Here is an 18,614-nt window from a genome sequence, read left to right as displayed (position 1 = left end):
GTGCACCATCAGAAAAACACTGAACAGGAATGGCATTAATGGAAAGACACCACGAACAAACCCACTGCTGTTCAAAAAAAACATTGCGGCATATCTCATGTTTGTTACAAACTACCTGGATGTTCCACATAACTTTTTTTTGGGACAAAAGGAAAAAGGGCACAGTACAGCAACACCAGAACCTCATCCCAAGTGTGAAGCATGATACAGGGAGCATCACTGATTGGAACTGCTTTGCTGCCTCACGGCCTGGACACCATGTAATCATTGAGGGAACAATGAATTCATAACTGTATCAAGGCATTTTACAGGAGAACGTCAGGGCAACAGTCCATGACCTCAAACTTAAGAGAGGTTGAATGACACAACAAGAAAATGACCCAAGTATATAAACTAAAGAATGACTGAAAAAGAAGAACATTTGTGTTTTGGAATGGCCATGTCGTAGTCCTGACCTTAACCCAATTGAGATGTTGTGGCATGTGGCATGACCTGAAGAAGGCTGTTCAATAAATGATCTAAACCGGTTTTGTTGAGAGGAATGGTCCAAAATTCTTCCTCATTGTTGTGCCAGTCTTACAAGCAGCGACAGGAAACATTTGGTGGAGGTTTTTGCTGCTAAAGGAGGATCTACAAGTTACAAAATTCAAGGGTTCACTAACTTTTTCCAGCATGCACTGTGAATGATTACTCAGTGTGCTCAATAAAAACTTAAAAGGTACTACTACTTGTGTGTTATTAGTTTAGACAGATTGTGTTTTTCTATAATTGTGACATAGATGAAGATCAGACCATTTTGTATAAATAACCAATGTAAAAACCCTGGTTAATGTATAGGGTTTATAAACTTTTTCTTGCAATACAGTTTGTGGACATGTATTTTTTTTACTTGTTCTATGATGATTCTTGCCTTTTTTCTGCCTCTGTTTCATCAAAATTCAACTGAGAAATAAACGAAAAAGGGTATGACATGAGATCTATCACAATTATTTCTATTATTTATTTAACTGGTGGAATATTTTGATCCTGAGCTTAGGATACTGCCCGTGTCCCTTCCAGGGTCTGCGGTTTCCTTTCATCTCACAAAAACAGGATGGTAGGTGGACTGGCCAGGCTAAATTGCCCCAGATGTAAATAAGTGTACAGATGTGTTTGTACATGGACTGGAGTCCTATTCAGTGTAGATTCACACCTCATACATATGAATTAATTAATTTAAATTCATTTTGTTATAAATGGATCTTCATTGTTCATTTACTGCAATTTCAGGGTGCCTTTTTTTTTTACTGAAAAAACTGATTAACTATAAACTACAACATAATATTATATCAGGATAAATTAAAAATACAACTTATAGGAACATAACTTACATTTACAATTTATATTCTACAAAAAACACTCTGTCTTATGATAATTCAGGACTATATGCTTGTTTTAGAGCTTTCCTTTCTGATTTCCAAACCAGCAATCTCTAATTTCAGAGTAATGGGTGTGACCATAGTGTTAATCAGAGTAATGATGTCACATCCTGTTTCCTCACTGACACTATGAGGTCTGATCATTTGTCACATTTTACTGATTTGGATCAAATGTAGATCATTTGCAACTTAGAGCAGTTTTAATCAAAACCAATATGATTAGATTTCCATTTAAACTCATCATCTGTGTGAGCTACCTCTCAGGTAATATTACAGTTGATATAAGTCCATGGAGAATTTGTTACACTGAAAATGTGTTATAATGTACTCTACAGTCACTGCTAAGGACGTGTTGCAATTTTTTTTCATTTCCACACATATATATATTAATTAAATATATATATTAAATATACTCATATAAGAGAAATCTAGTTTTAACTTTTTTTTCAATCTAGGTTCTTTATTTTGTAAAGATGTTCATCAGAACCCTGCTGATGTGCTGTGTTTGCCTGAAGAAAGTGTAACTCTTACCTGCAACCACAGCATCCCGAGCTATGACCGAATACTGTGGTATCAGAGGACACGTGGCGACACCAGTCTGAAACTCATCGGATATGTTTATTATACCAATCCAAATTATGAGGGAAATTATGAAGGCAATTTTACAATGAGTGGAAATGGACAGTCAGCCGTGCCTCTACAAATTCCCAAAGCAAGACAAGGACTGCACAGCGCTCTGTATTTCTGTGCAGCTTATTACACACAGTGTCACACACATCCTCTCCTTAAAACAAAAACCTCTCTTTAATCAACTCTACAGCATCACACACCTGTTTAACTACATCACAATTCACAATAACTGAGAAACTGCTCAAGTTATTCCAATATTAAAACAATCTTTCAGTATTTCAACAATGTGTGATGTCATTTCCTTCGTCATATAGAGAGGGATCAGTTCAGTTTATTTTATCCTCCTCCCACTGTCAGATGAGTTCAGTTCAGGCCACTGTGTCCGTCTTTAGCAGCAGAAGTCCAACATGATCACAGCTCTCCTTCTTCTAGCACTTCATCATTTTTCTGGTGAGGCTTCACAACTACAAAAACACCATTTTAACTTTAACTTGATTTCAGCACTTAATTAATCAATTTCTCTCTCACAGGTCAAGTAGATGGAAGTGGTGTTTTCCAGATGCCTGATATAATCTGGGGTTCTCTAGGGAACTCTGCAGAAATGAACTGCAGTCACAATAAGGATTTTACTTACAGACAGATGTACTGGTTTAAGCAGCTTCCAGGAGAGGGAATTACACTCCTCGTATTCACATCAGTTGGTGTTGAACCAGATTATGGGAAATTCAGTAAAGACAAATATGAAGCAATTAAGACAGTAGCTGAGAGTGGTTCTTTAACAGTGAAGACCTTGGATCCAGGAGACGATGCTTTGTATTTCTGTGCTGTGAGCCAACACTGTGGTGCAAACGCACTACAGTGCTGTACAAATACTGAAAGAACTAATGAGAATGTGTAGATATTCATGTGGTCTATAGGAGGTGCTGGAGTTTCATATATTCACTCATTTAAAAGAGGTTTTATATGAAGCACATTATGTTAGCAGTAGAATAAATCCAAGGCATGCGTGTGACCAGTTTAGAGAGCTTGCTTAAGACAGTGCTAGGTTTTGAACTCACCAGAGGTTTTGAAATTACCCAGACCTTAAACAAAGAGCTCCACTGTGTCATATAAAGTGGCTGGAGACTATGAGTTGGTATAGCTTTTGCCTTAAGTCATATAAACCATTACATTTGGATTGTGAGGTTTTATATATAGTTAATCTTGTGCTATTTTGTGACAGACAAGCTCTCTGTGCAGTATTCAATGACTTATTTTCTGTATAGGCTTAAACATTTTCATAATGATCCCAAAATAGAAAAATACAGTTTGTGCACACGTTTTATTTTACTTGTTCTGTGACGATTCTTGCGTTATTTTCTGTTTTGTCTGGTTCATCAAAATTAAACTGACAATTAAATGAAAAATGTATGACATGAAATCCAATCTATTTATTTCTATTATTTATGTAACTTATGGCATTGATTGATCCTGAGCTCAGGTTACTGTCTGTGGCAAGCTTTATATGTTCCCATGTCTGTGTAAGTTTCCTCAGGTTTCTCTAGTTTCCTCACACTTCACAAGGACAGAACTTCTCTGATCTCAGAGCAGTTCAATCTACAATACAGTATTAGAGTACTTTGAGAAATAAGGTAAATGAAAAATCTAATTATAGGGTATATCACATGCAGAAAACTGGAAAAGCAATAACAGAAAATGTAAAAAAAAAAAAAAAAAAAGAGAGAGAGAGAGAGAAAATGTAGAAAAATAGAAAATGTAAATCTTTCAGGATTTGGACCTTACTGAGAGGGAACAAAATCACAAGCCAGGAGATCACAGTTGAATTTACACTCTGAAAAAAGCAAAACAAAAATAAACAAAAAACAAATAAAACAACGTCATGCTCTGATGATAATTCTGGGATCATGGGTGTGATCATAGTGTAATGATGTCACATCCTGTCTCCTCACTGACACTATGAGGTCTGATCATGTGCTACATTTTTACTGATTTGGATCAAATCTAGATCGTTTGCTTCTTACACCAGTTTAAATAAACCAATATGATTAGATTTCCATTTAAACTCATCATCTGTGTTAGCTGCCTCTCAGGTAATATTAGAGTTGATATAGAACTATGAGAATGCATTACACTGAATATTTATTATTAACGTCCTCTATATACTTTGCTAAGGATGTATTGCAATTTATTTAATTTCCAGATGGGATTAGATATAAGTTCTCATATAAGATAAATCCATATTTAACACTTTTCTTCCAATCTAGGTTCTTTATTTTGCAACGATGTTCATCAGAGTCCTGCTGATGTGTTGTGTTTGCCGGATGAGAGTGTAACTCTAACCTGCAACCACAGCATCCCGAGCTATGACCGAATACTGTGGTATCAGAGGACACGTGGCGACACCAGTCTGAAACTCATCGGATATGTTTATTATACCAATCCAAATTATGAGGGAAATTATGAAGGCAATTTTACAGTGAGTGGAAATGGACAGTCAGCCGTGCCTCTACAAATTCCCAAAGCAAGACAAGGACTGCACAGCGCTCTGTATTTCTGTGCAGCTTATTACACACAGTGTCACACACGTCCTCTCCGTAAAACAAAAACCTCTCTTTAATCAACTTTACAGCCTCATACACCTGTTTAACCACATCGTAAGTCACAATAAACACCAAACTGCTGACATTATTCCAATATTCATACTGGAAATGGAATTACACTTGGTGGTGGTGGATCAGATTACTGAAATTTCAGTAAAGTGATGGCATTTCATCCATTTCATATGTCATCATTATTTCTTTACTTTAATTTTAATATAAAGGTTAAACTGTATCATACATTCCTTCACTTTCACTTTCACATTCATTTATCTTCAGTAACCACTTGATCCTGCTCAGGGTGTTTACATGACAGCCAAAATAATTAAATAGTAAAGAGAAAGACTCTGAAGGTGGATTAGGCTAAGTATGATGGAGGTTTAATGAATCAATAGCAACAAATGAGTCTGTATATAGTTCATCTATTGTCCATAATTAGGTAGCGACTGGGGCACAGGAAGTATGTGTACTAGAGCGAAGGGTAGGAGCCCTCTGTTGATATGGAGGTCTAATTACATGATTTGGTGTTGCAAAGTTTGTGTGCTACAACTTTCACTCCCACATTGCTTATTACACTCATGTAAGTTGTGGTACATGTGAAACATGTGAATATTTACCTGGTGTCTAGGTGGTGCAGTAGCTTCATTCTCTCATGAATAGAGACTTTCATCTGAAGCGCCTTATTCTAGTGGCAGAATGCAATCTAAAACAAAACCTAAGTCCATCATTTACAGTACAACTTCCTCAGTTTAGGTAGGTGGAGGAAAACCTAGACTGATATTTCTGTAACTTCATACTGGACTCAACAGAAAATAAGGTCACTCAACCATTTAAATTTGGATTAGATATAGTGTTATTTGATGTTTTTGAAAATTCACAAGGACTCCTGCACTCTTCCATGTTATTTCGTCTCTCTAGTGATTCTTCAACAATATGTTTTTTGTTTGAGCTTAAACATGGGTGTGACCATAATGTTTGTCAGTGTCATGATGTCATATCCTGTCTCTCTGCTCACAATAGGAGGTCTTGCCAAATGTCACATAGTGTATTTGATAACCTGTAGATCATTTATTTCTTACACTAGTTTAAATGAATCAGCATGGTTGGATTTTCATTTAAACTCATCATTTGTGTGAGCTGCCTCTCAGGTAATATTAGTGATCATATGATATATAAAATGATTAATTAAAAATACAGAAAATAATTAAATCATGTTATATTATTATGACATTATGAACATTAAAAATCTGTTGTTTTTTTTCTAGGTTCATTTAGCAAAGACGTTTATCAAAGTCCTGCTGATGTGTTGTGTTTGCCTGATGAGAGTGTAACTCTAACCTGCAACCACAGCATCAATAACTATGATACTATATTGTGGTATCAGAGAACACATGTGGACACCAGCCTGAAACTCATCGGATATGTGCGTTACAGCAGCACAAAAAAAATCGAGGACAATTACAATGGAAACTTTACCCTGACTGGAAATGGAGAGTCTTCAGTTTCCCTACAAATTCCCAAAGCAAGTCAAGTGCTGCACAGCGCTCTGTACTTCTGTGCAGCTTATTACACACAGTGTCACACACGTTCTCTCCTTCAAACAAAAACCTGTCTTTAATCAACTCTACAGCCTCATACACCTGTTTAACCACATCACAAGTCACAATAAACACCAAACTGCTGATATTATTCCAATATTAAAACATTCTGTCTGTAGAATGACCATATGTGATGTCATTTCCTTCGTTATATAGAGAGGAAGATCAGCTCAATTTAATTTATTTAATTTAAAATAGTTAAAAAATATCTGTGTCCTCTGGGACGCAAAGGCAGCTTTTCATCCTTTTGACCACAAGATGTCATTAGTGCGCACCATGTTGAAAAGCTTCGAGTAATGAATCCTTTCAGGATACAGTTGAGGGGAAAGCATCAGTGCTTCTCAAAGCTTCATTTCACCATCACTAGTATATAGTCCTTCTATTGTCCATAAATAGGAAATGACTAGGGCACAGGAAACATGTGTACTAGAACCCAGGTAAGGAGCCCTCTGTTGGTGTGGAGGTCTAATGGCATAATTACAATGTTTGTGTACTAAAACTTAGAATTTTTTTTTTTTTCTTATAATAAAAAAAATCCAATAATCAGTGACAATATGTGAATATTCATCTGCTGTCTAGGTGGTGCTGAGAATTTGTGCTTGCAGCAGAATAAAATCTAAAACAGTGATCTCCTATTTGCCTCAGTTTAGATGGATGAAGGAGACTTAAACATCTTTGTAATGATTTATTTCTGTACTTTGTGCTTTCCTGTTTTATATTTAAACATAAGTCTCTAATTTCAGAGGGTGTGTTCATAGTGTTCATCACTGTGATGAAGTCACATCCTGTCTCCTTATTGACACTACGAGGTCTGTTCATGGGTAACATTTTTTCTGTATGAAACCAAGTGTTGATTCTTTGTTTCTTACACCAGTTTAAATAAATCAGTATGATTAGATTTTCATTTAAACTCATCATCTGTGTGAGCTGTCTCTCAGGTAATGTTACAGTTGATCTGTCTCTATGGAAAATGGTTTAAACTGAATTTTTATTATAATGCACTCTCTCTCTATAGACACACACACACACACACACACACACACACACACACACACACATCTCTAAGGATGTATTGCAATTTATTTGAGTTCTATATGAGATATATTAAAACACCCATATAAGAGAAATTAGAATTTAACACTTTTCTTTGCTTAATTAATCACTTTTCTTACCATCTAGGTTCTTTATTTTGCAAAGATGTTCATCAGAACCCTGCTGATGTGCTGTGTTTGCCTGAAGAAAGTGTAACTCTTACCTGCAACCACAGCATCCCGAGCTATAACATAATACTGTGGTATCAGAGAACACATGGAGACACCAGTCTGAAACTCATCGGACATGCTTTTTTAAGTACTTCAAAATATGAGGGAAATTATGAAGGCAATTTTACAGTGAGTGGAAATGGAGAGTCAGCCGTGTCTCTACAAATTCCCAAAGCAAGACAAGGACTGCACAGCGCTCTGTATTTCTGTGCAGCTTATTACACACAGTGTCACACACGTCCTCTCCTTAAAACAAAAACCTCTCTTTAATAAACTCTACAGCCTCATACACCTGTTTAACCACATCTCAAGTCACAATAAACACCAAACTGCTGATATTATTCCAATATTAAAACATTCTGTCTGTAGAGCGACAATGTGTGATGTCATTTCCTTCCTTATATAGAGAGGGAGATCAGCACAGTGTAATTTATCCTCCTCCCACTGTCCTAACTCCTAACAGCAGAAGTTCAACATGATCACAGCTCTCCTTATTCTGGCACTTCATCACTTTTCTGGTGAGGCTTCAAAACTACAGACACATTTTTATCTTTAACTTGATTTCAGTACTTGAATTTATTTGATCTATTGCTCTCTCACAGGTCAAGTGGATGGAAGTGGTGTTTTCCAGATGCCTGATATAATCTGGGGTTCTCCAGGGAACTCTGTAGAAATGAACTGCAGTCACAATAAAGATATCAACTACAGACAGATGTACTGGTTTAAGCAGCTTCCAGGGGAGGGAATTACACTCCTCGTATTCACATCGGTTGGTGTTGAACCAGATTATGGGAAATTCAGTAAAGACAAATATGAAGCAATTAAGACTGTAGTTGAGAGTGGCTCTTTAACAGTGAAGAACTTGGATCCAGGAGACAGTGCTCTGTATTTCTGTGCTGTGAGCCAACACTGTGGTACAAACTCACTACAGTGCTGTACAAATACTGAAACAATTAAAGACACTGTGTGGATATTCATTGGGTCTCTAGGTGGTGCTGTAGTTTTATGTATTCATTCACTAAAAGAGGTTTTATATGAAGCACCTTACACTTGCAGCAGAATTAAGTTATGGCATTCATCTGAGCAGCTTTAGGGTAAAGAACCTTGCTCGAGACTTTTTTCAACTCAAAGAACGTACACAGACATCAAACCGTGCTGTCATATGAATAGGAGACTATGAGTTTGTATTTCTTCTGCCTCGAGTCATCCTATCATTTACATTTAGATTATGGGGATCTACATATATCGACGAAGCCAAATGTGCTATTTTATGATAGGCAAACTCTGTGAGCATTGATTTATGTTCTATATAGACTTAAACATCTTCATAATCCTCCAAGAGGAATATCATTTGTGGAACACCTGTACACCTACTCATTCTTGCAAATATCCAAGCAGCTAATCATGTGGCAGTGTCACGTAAACAGGGTGGAGACGGATGCAATCACAGTTAAAGGTTTTATAAAGAGGCAGGCAGACAGATCCAAAAGGATTTGGCAAAAATGTAGTCAAAAACAGTGAGAGGAAATTCCTCACAGACAGCAACACAATGCATCAAATCCTGCAGATACAGGTCAAGAGCTTCAGTTAATGTTCAATTCAAACATAATAAGTGAAGGAAAAATTACTTTGGCCATGACATTTTGATGGTGCCTGAAAGAATGGTTTAAGTATTTTAGAAACTGCTGATCTGACTCGGGGTTTTAATGGGTGTTGTTGTAGTGTTCACCAGTGTACCAATGTCATATCCTGTTTCTCCATACACAATAGAAGACGTGTCACATACAGATCATTTATTACTTAAACTAGCTTTAAAAACACAATATGATTCAATTTTTACTCATCATATGTGTGAGCTGCCTCTCAGGTAATTTTACAGTTGCTCTACTTAGTGCTCAGCAGAATCAGATTTCAAACAATGGGTGTGTTCATAGTCTGGATCTCGTCACATAGTGTGATGATGTCATATCCTGTCTCTTCAGTTGTCATGTGTCAAATGTTACTGATTTGGATCACTTTTTTGATCATTTCTTTCTCACACCAGTTTAAGTGAATCAATATGATTACATTTCCGTTTAAACTCATCATCTGTGTGACCTGCCTTACAGGTAATAGAAGTGTGGCTACAACATCAGGAATATTTATCACATTGTGTTCTGCATATATGGATCATACCGAGGGTGTATTTTCCTAGATACATAAAAAATGCTTAATTAATCCTTTTCTTACCATCTAGGTTCCTTAGTTTGCAAAGATGTTCATCAGAACCCTGCTGATGTGTTGTGTTTGCCTGAAGAAAGTGTAACTCTTACCTGCAAACACAGCGTCCCGGACTATGAAACAATATTGTGGTATCAGAGAACACATGGCGACACCCACCTGAAACTCATCGCATATGTTTATTATGGCAATCCAAAATATGAGGGAAATTATGAAGGTAATTTTACAGTGAGTGGAGATGGGAGATCATCAGCTTCTCTACAGATTTCCAAAGCAACACAAGTGCTGCACAGCGCTCTGTACTTCTGTGCAGCTTATTACACACAGTGTCACACACGTCCTCTCCTTAAAACAAAAACCTCTCTTTAATCAACTCTACAGCCTCATACACCTGTTTAACCACATCACAAGTCACAATAAACACCAAACTGCTGATATTATTCCAATATTAAAACATTCTGTCTGTAGAGTGACATTGTGTGATGTCATTTCCTTCGTTATATAGAGCGGGAGATCAGCTCAGTTTAATTTATCCACCTCCCACTGTCCTAACTCCTTACAGCAGAAGTTCAACATGATCACAGCTCTCCTTATTCTGGCACTTCATCGTTTTTATGGTTAGGCTTTACAACTACAAACACACCGTTTCACCTTTAAGTTATGTCAGCATTTCAATTAATTTGATCTATTTCTCTCTCACAGGTCAAGTAGATGGAAGTGGTGTTTTCCTGATGCCTGATATGATTTTTTTTTTTTTAAATCACATTGTGTTCTGCATATATGGATCATACCAAGGGTGTATTTTCCTAGATACATAAAAAATGCTTAATTAATCACTTTTCATACCATCTAGGTACTTTAGTTTGCAAAGATGTTCATTAGACCCCTGCTGATGTGTAATTTTACTGTGACAGGAGATGGGAGATTATTTATTACTTAGACTAGTCTTTTTAACTCAATATAATTCAAAGAATAGTGCAAAAAACAAAAGAGATCACATGGAGACACCAGTCTGAAACTTATTGGATACATGAGATTTGACCATACAAAAATGTATTCTATTAAGCCACATATTAAATCACTCTGTCAGTACAGGAGCAATATGTGCTATTAGTGCTCAGCAGTATCAGATTTCAAATAATGGGTGTGTTCATAGTCTGCATCTCATCACATAGTGTAATGATGTCATATCCTATCTCTTCAGTTGTCATGTGTCAAATGTGACCATTTGATCATTTTTTTCAGTCATTTCTTTCTCACACCAGTTTAAGTGAATCAATATGATTACATTTCCATTTAAACTCATCATCTGTGTGACCTGCCTCACAGGTAATAGAAATGTGGCTACAACATCAGGAATATTTTGCATTGTGTTCTGCATATATGAATTGTATTGAGGGTGTATTTTCCCAGATACATTAAAAATTTCTTAATTAATCACTTTTCTTACCATCTAGGTTCTTTAATTTGTAAAGATGTTCATCAGAACCCTGCTGATGTGTTGTGTTTGCCTGAAGAAAGTGTAACTCTTACCTGCAAACACAGTGTCCCGAACTATAACACAATACTGTGGTATCAGAGAACATATGGCGACACCCACCTGAAACTCATCGCATGTTTTTTATACAACTCCAAAATATGAGGAAAATTATGAAGGCAATTTTACAGTGAGTGGAGATGGGCAGTCATCAGCTTCTCTACAGATCTCCAAAGCAACACAAGTGCTGCACAGCGCTCTGTACTTCTGTGCAGCTTTTTACACACAGTGTCACACACGTCCTCTCCTTAAAACAAAAACCTCTCTTTAATCAACTCTACAGCCTCATACACCTGTTTAACCACATCTCAAGTCACAATAAACACCAAACTGCTGACATTATTCAAATATTAAAACATTCTGTCTGTAGAGCGACATTATGTGATGTCATTTCCTTCATTATATATAGAGAAAGATCAGCTCAGTTACCATACAGCTAGGATGGTGAAAACATTATGTCTCTTCAACTTCTTCATGCAAATCAGAGTTAGTACAATAATATGTATGTCTATGCAGCCTCTATCATACCCTGCTGTGATATAAGCATCCTCACTTACAGCAACCTAGGATTATTATAAGTAGCTACATCAGTAGGCATGACTCTGCAATGATTTCCAGCTCACTGCTGTACCAGAAATACTTTTGCCCTTTTCATATCTGATAAATTTATTTAATACATAATCATCATTGTGACGGCATGATGAAGTAGATAGTAGCATTGACGCCTTACAACTCCAGCGCTCACTGAAGATGAATGAATGAATGAATAATCAGAAAGGTATTTCTTCAAAAGGGAACAAACGTACAGTGAATTTCATGCACAATTAAGTCTGACAAAAAAATATAACTGAGTAAAAAAATATACCAGCTAAAAGTCCTGCTTGCACACTTCTATCATACTGAAATGAATGAATGAATGAATGCCTTTTATTGTCACTATACGCATGTACAATGAAATTAAGAGCCACTCCTTTTTTGTTCCGTGCCAACATGTACTTTAAATAAACAAGAAGAATAAACAAGATAAATAAGATAAATAAACAGATAAATAAACAAGATAAATAAACAAGATAAATAAACAAGATATTGGGGCGGATGGGGGAGGTACTATGAAATGCACAGTTTTGAGACACTATATACATATGCTGTGAACTCAGTACATGTATGTGTTTAGAATGGTAATAGCTTTTGGGAAAAAACTATTCTTAAATCTATTAGTCCTTGTTTTGATGCACCTGTAACGTCTCCCTGAGGGCAACAGATTGAACAGATCAAAGCCAGTGTGCACAGATGTGCATGTTCAGCCAAATCAAAAATGAGGAAATGAAGTGAGATATAAATGACTGCTTGTAAAAGGGACAACTGTGATGAACCTATTTCAGTATTAACCATATGTCATTTAAAATATGGCTGAAAGACATTGATTATAATGATCATATAAAATAAGACATTTTACATTAGCTATGATTCCTCTGCCTGAAAGTAGATTTTGCACTTTTATTTTAGAAAGCAGGCAGGATGATGCCATTTAGACTTGTGTTTATGCAGCTGTATCTGAAATGTTTCTAAGATGACATATTAATAAAGAAAATATAAGGTTTCACTTCAACTTAAGCGTGAATCCACGGAAAAATACAAAATGCGTCAGGTATGTCTTGCCTCTGTGCTCCACCCCTCATCATGGACCCTGTAATGAACTTTATGATCACAATGATCACATGATTACAGCATCACTTTTTTAGAACAAACACTTCTGTAGTGTTTGTTCTTGTAGTATTTCAAGTTGACACAAGAAGACGGAATTATTAACATGATTGATTTTAAACACCTTATTCTCTCTCTGGTGCTGACTGGTGCGTTGTGTGTCATTTTTAGATCACGTTGATTATGATCATGGTTTTATTTATTGTGAAATAATGTTAATATGCAGCATGTGTGACTCCTTTTAACAGGCTTGTCTATGGCTATACATGTTAATCAATCTCCATCACACATGACGAAGACGACCGAGGATTCTGCTGAAATAAATTGCTCACATGATAATCCAGTTTATGATCGCATCCTCTGGTACAAACATTGTGACCAGAGGTTTAAACTGATGGGAAATCTTTATGCCACATTTCCCAGTACAGTGCCTATTTATGGAGGCAATATTAAAGTTGACAGAGATGCAGTCAAAGAATGTTCATTAACTATAAGGAATCTTTCCTCTGCGGACACTGGGTTGTATTTTTGCGCTGTCAGAAGAGCACATTGATCACTGGTGCACACATCACTATTGTCTAACAAATACCTCATCTCACCTGCTGATTGCAACTATGAAACCACAGCGTGATGTCATTTCCTGTCGCTGTATATCATGGATCCATAGCTGAGAAGAATAATATGCTCTCTCTCACTCCAGATGTAGAACCATGATCAGAACCATCATTGTCATCATCACTGCCTTTGTGATTTTTATGACAGGTATGATTTTTTTAAAGGCATTATAATTGATATATATATATATATATATCATGGCTTGACACATTCCTTCTTTAAAAACAACACATTTTATGTTTTAGTCCAAAAGTGATCATTTTGAACATGTTTAACTTGTGTAAAGAAATTAAATAAACCGTTACATTTTGTTGGTTTAACAGGAATGTCATTAAGCTTCACTGTCCATCAAAAGCCTCCTGATTTGCTGGTGAATGAGCATGACATTGTCAAACTTGAGTGTTCACAGCGTGTCCCAAACTACAATGTCATCCTCTGGTACAAGCAGTTTGGGGACCAAGATCTGCAACTACTTGGATATCTATACAGAAACAATATAAATATAGAACATTTGAATAGAGAAATTAAACTGGATGGAGATGGAGCAAGTGATGCCTTTCTGATCATGGAAAACGTGTCCACAAGCGACAGTGCTGTGTATTACTGTGCAGCTCGAACACACACAGTGTACAAGATCCCTGGTTAGCTCTACAAAAAGCTCACACTGAATCACTATCACATGCATGCAGTATGGCATGGGGAGTTATAGTATAAATATATGTGTGTTGGTTTGGGATAACCTGCTGGATGTCAATGTGGCCGGATGAATTCTGTCCAAAAACAAATAAACAAACAAACATATAAATAAATAAAGAATAAAAATCAGGCCAAAATTGTGCCTTTTCTGCCTTTAACATATTTTGACACCTCAGCTCAAAAAAACCTTAAATATATTTCACTGTAATGACATGGAAAATTTATTTACTTTCTTATCTTGCCTACGCTGTCTTCATGAAAAAGGAGCCAATTTAACAGATATGGTGGTAAAATTTGAGATGACATGGGGTATCAGAAGAGGTCCATAAGGGGGCAGTAGTGATACATATAATATAAAGCAGCACAGGGCTTCATCCAGATTCCTCATCAGCACAGTATTCAGATCAACTTAATATTTTTATTATGCTACTAAGCACCATGATCTTTAGAGCTAGAGCAACATATTTTCTATTACATTGGTTTATAGGTGAGTGAAAATGTGATATCACATACTTCTTTGAAATCTAACTTTTTAAAAAAATTTGTGACAGCTTCTAATTGTTTTTTCTCCCTAATATCCCTCTAGAGAGCTGCATGTGTTTAACTGTTTCACAGTTCCCTGCTGTCATATTCCTGCAACCTGGTGAATCGTTAAAGATCACATGCAGCCACCATGACAAAAAATATGACCAAATATACTGGTATCAGCAGGTTAACCAGCAAAGTCTCGAGCATATCGGGTTTCTCAACTTCAAGAATCCCCAGATAGACAAAAAGGGGTTCAACATTTCAGGAGACGCAGAGAAGGAAGGCTATCTCACGGCACAGTCTGTGACCGCAGACTACAGCGCTCTGTATTTCTGTGCTGTGAGTACCACAGTGCTATATACACACTAAACCATGCACTGAAATCCCCTCCTGTGTCACGTGACACCTTCCTGTGTCACATCATGATGATTTTGCAGCTGTACTGAGCCAGAAGATATACATTCAAAAGGCAGGCGGAGTCACTGATATTTGATCATTTAAAATAGCATACAATAAGTTAAAAATATGAGTACAGCCTGGAAAGACTAGAGAACACTTGACAAGATGGCTAAAATTATTATATTAAGTATAATTCTCCTGAGTCTTAAAGGTAAGCAGGATTACACCAAAATTACTCAATATAACTGCTAGCTTTTTAACTTCTTCTAATGAATATACGCATCACTTTTCTTTAAAGCAATGGCGATATCTTCTCTCAACATCCAGCAATCACCAAAACATCTACTAATGACACCTGAGCAGAATGAAGCGAAGCTCAACTGCCGGCATGGTGATACCAACTATCCCTACATGTACTGGTATCAACAAAAGGCAGTTGGTGGCATAGTTGAGCTCATTGGAATGCTCCATTATGAAAAATTCACTCCTGAGGAGAAGTTTAAAGCACGATTCAACATTTCAGGACACTCAAAAGAGGATGCATTTCTGCTCATATCCAGTATAACTCCTGAGGACAGTGCAGTATATTTCTGTGCTGCTAGTAAGCACAGCCACACACTTTCCCTCTCTGTTTAACAAAAAGCTTCACACCAAACACCTGCAAATAAGATCTGTTCTGTGATTAGTACCGTCTGTAATAGTACGCAATATAGGAAGTGTACAGTAGAGGTCACTGATAAAACTGGTAGCATGTTGAAGATGTGAAGACCATCTCCCCACACAATCCCGCATGATCTTTACTTATGAGAATTCACATTTCAAACTTCATTCATATGAAAATCAAATAAATCATCCTCATTCATAAGATTGCTGCTTCTGAGGAATATTATGCTTCTGTTGTCAATGCTACTGTAAAATAGAGTTTTATAGTATGTATTGTTGACAGTATAGTTTTTTTTACTGAATTGTTTTCCATATATTTTTATAGGTTATTGTGTAGTCTATGGCCTGTATTTATTGTACTTATTTATTGATGATAAATGATAAATGATGATAAATTGATGATTATTGAATGTCAAGTATTCATCTAGAAAAAAATCTGATTCAATTGTAATTCATGTTGCATTTTAAGGTTTTCATTTGACTAGCACTCGTCTATTTTATTCCTAATAATAAAGCCAATGGACGAGAAGTGACTTTAGTAATTAACTAATTACATTAGCTAACACTTAAGTAACATTCGAGTTGTTCCAATAGAGGGCAGTAAAGAGAAATAAAACTGTATATACAGTGTTGACTTTCAGTCTTACGCACACTATTTACAGAGTGGAAGCCTGGAGAACACTTGACAAGATGGCTAAAATTATTGTCTCAAGTATAATTTTGATCAGTTTTAAAGGTAAGCATGATTACACCAAAATTACTCAATATAATAACTTTGTTCTAACTTCTAACAAATATAAACATCATGTTTCTGTGTAGCCACAGTGATCTCTTCCCTCAACATCCAGCAAACACCACAACGTCTACTAATGACACCTGAGCAGATTGAAGCGAAGCTCAACTGCCGTCATGGTGATGCCAGCTATCCCTACATGTACTGGTATCAACAAAAGACAGTCAGTGACTCCATTGAGTTCATTGGAATGCTTCAGTATGGAATATCCATTCCTGAGGAGAAGTTTAAAGCACGATTTAACATTTCAGGACATGCCACAGGGGATGCATTTCTGCTCATATCCAGTTTAACTCCTGAGGACAGTGCAGTATATTTCTGTGCTGCTAGTAAGCACAGCCACACATCTTCCCTCTCTGTTTAACAAAAAGCTTCACACCAAACACCTGCAAATAAGATCTGTTCTGTGATTAGCACAATTTGTAATAGGACGCAATATAAGAAGTGTACAGTAGAGAACACTGCTAAAACTGTGTGCTTGGAACTATTAATAGAGATAATAGTCCAATAATACTACTGAGTTTATATACTGTTTATTGTCTACTGTATAGTTTGCTTACTATTATGATTATATATATATATATATATATATATATATATATATATATATATATATATATATATATATATATATATATATATATATAGTATAATTAATAAGTTATTTTTAGTCTACACCCTGTTTTTTATTGTATGTATTAACTTTGCACTGTCTGTCACCGTGTTACTACACCTCTTGTTAGTCACTCTTTCATATTAAGTGTAACAGCATGATTCAGTGGGAACTATATTTGACTTGATTTGACTTGACAAGTTCCCTTAGCTAACCTTTAAGGAACATTCTAGTCATTCCAATAGAGGGCAGTAGAGAGAAATGGAACCGTAACAACAGCATTGATTGGCAGACTTATGCACTGTGTTTACAGAGTGGAAGATCACACTGAGCACTGAATCGGCCTTTCAAAATGAGGCATGCAATTATATTCATAACTAGATTCTTGACCCTTAAAACAATCATACTGATGTTATTAACAGGTGAGATATTGTGCTCATTTCATTTTGAGATATATTTCCCATGAAAGCAGGGATATATTCACGTCAAAATATCATATGCAGTATATTTGCACTTTCTTTTTTACTGTCTCTCAATAGCATCAATTATGAGTAAAGATGTTTTCCATACTCCTTCTGATCTACTGACAAATCTGAGGATGGTGCTGTGCCCCACTGCTCTCATAACGTATCAGGCTAAAACCATATACTTTGGTACAAGATGAACAGCTCTGGAGGTGAGATGAAATATTTTGGAAATGTTGTTCTGGAAACTCCAAACCCTGAGGATCCAAGGTTGAACCTGAACAGGGATAGTAGGTCTAAAGTATCACTGAGTATTCCCAGCCTCTGTCAAGATGGTGTCTTCATGAAAAGTCATAAGCCAATTATTGAATTAATTAGGTTGGCAACATTTAAAACATTTGCCTGTAGTTGCTTGTAGTAGAACGAGAGCTTTGCAACATGGAAGTACATCTGAAAAATCTTCAGGAATTGTGTGATCCATTTGGATTTGGATTTGCCAATAACCACTTGACAAGTCTAATATGCTAAACACGGTAGCTCCAGAAAGGGCATCCAAACTGATATCAACACATGAAAGAGGATCAGCACCTTTGACAGTAATAGAGTTTAAACACCTGTAACCAATGCAAAATCTGTAGGAACTGTCCTTCTTATGAACCAGTAGGACTGGTGAGGCCCATGGGTTATGGCTAGGCTCAATTAAGTCAGCATCAAAAAGTTTCTGTACTTGTTTATGGATTTCATCTCTTAAGACAGGTAAGCTATTTTATGCTCTCTGATGCACCGGGGATGTAAAGGATGCGTGTATGCTATGGTTGATCAAGTCTGTTCTACCTACATCAGTAGAGCTAGTGCTGAAAACTTCACAGTTCTCCTG

General features: G+C 36.4%; 4 gene segments (V, D, J or C); all 4 read left to right on the top strand.

Annotated features, from left to right (window-relative positions):
* The first annotated feature begins 2,424 nt into the window (after positions 1-2,424).
* Positions 2,425-3,746, top strand: LOC128612916 (T cell receptor beta variable 29-1-like). The segment is given in 2 exon segments: positions 2,425-2,498; positions 2,579-3,746. Coding segments are annotated over 2 exon segments (411 nt in total).
* Positions 3,747-7,270: 3,524 nt separating this feature from the next.
* On the top strand, positions 7,271-8,680 carry LOC128612909 (T cell receptor beta variable 29-1-like). The segment is given in 2 exon segments: positions 7,271-8,023; positions 8,108-8,680. Coding segments are annotated over 2 exon segments (534 nt in total).
* A 6,678-nt stretch (positions 8,681-15,358) lies between these two features.
* Positions 15,359-16,013, top strand: LOC128612921 (T cell receptor beta variable 4-1-like). The segment is given in 2 exon segments: positions 15,359-15,415; positions 15,503-16,013. Coding segments are annotated over 2 exon segments (384 nt in total).
* A 459-nt stretch (positions 16,014-16,472) lies between these two features.
* On the top strand, positions 16,473-17,051 carry LOC128612920 (immunoglobulin kappa variable 3D-11-like). The segment is given in 2 exon segments: positions 16,473-16,603; positions 16,687-17,051. Coding segments are annotated over 2 exon segments (384 nt in total).
* Positions 17,052-18,614: the final 1,563 nt, after the last annotated feature.

Source organism: Ictalurus furcatus, chromosome 9 (assembly GCF_023375685.1).
Source record: "Ictalurus furcatus strain D&B chromosome 9, Billie_1.0, whole genome shotgun sequence".
Taxonomy (NCBI): Eukaryota; Metazoa; Chordata; class Actinopteri; order Siluriformes; family Ictaluridae; genus Ictalurus; species Ictalurus furcatus.
The sequence above is the reverse complement of the archived record's forward strand: the minus strand, read 5'-3'. Positions and strand labels throughout refer to the sequence as shown.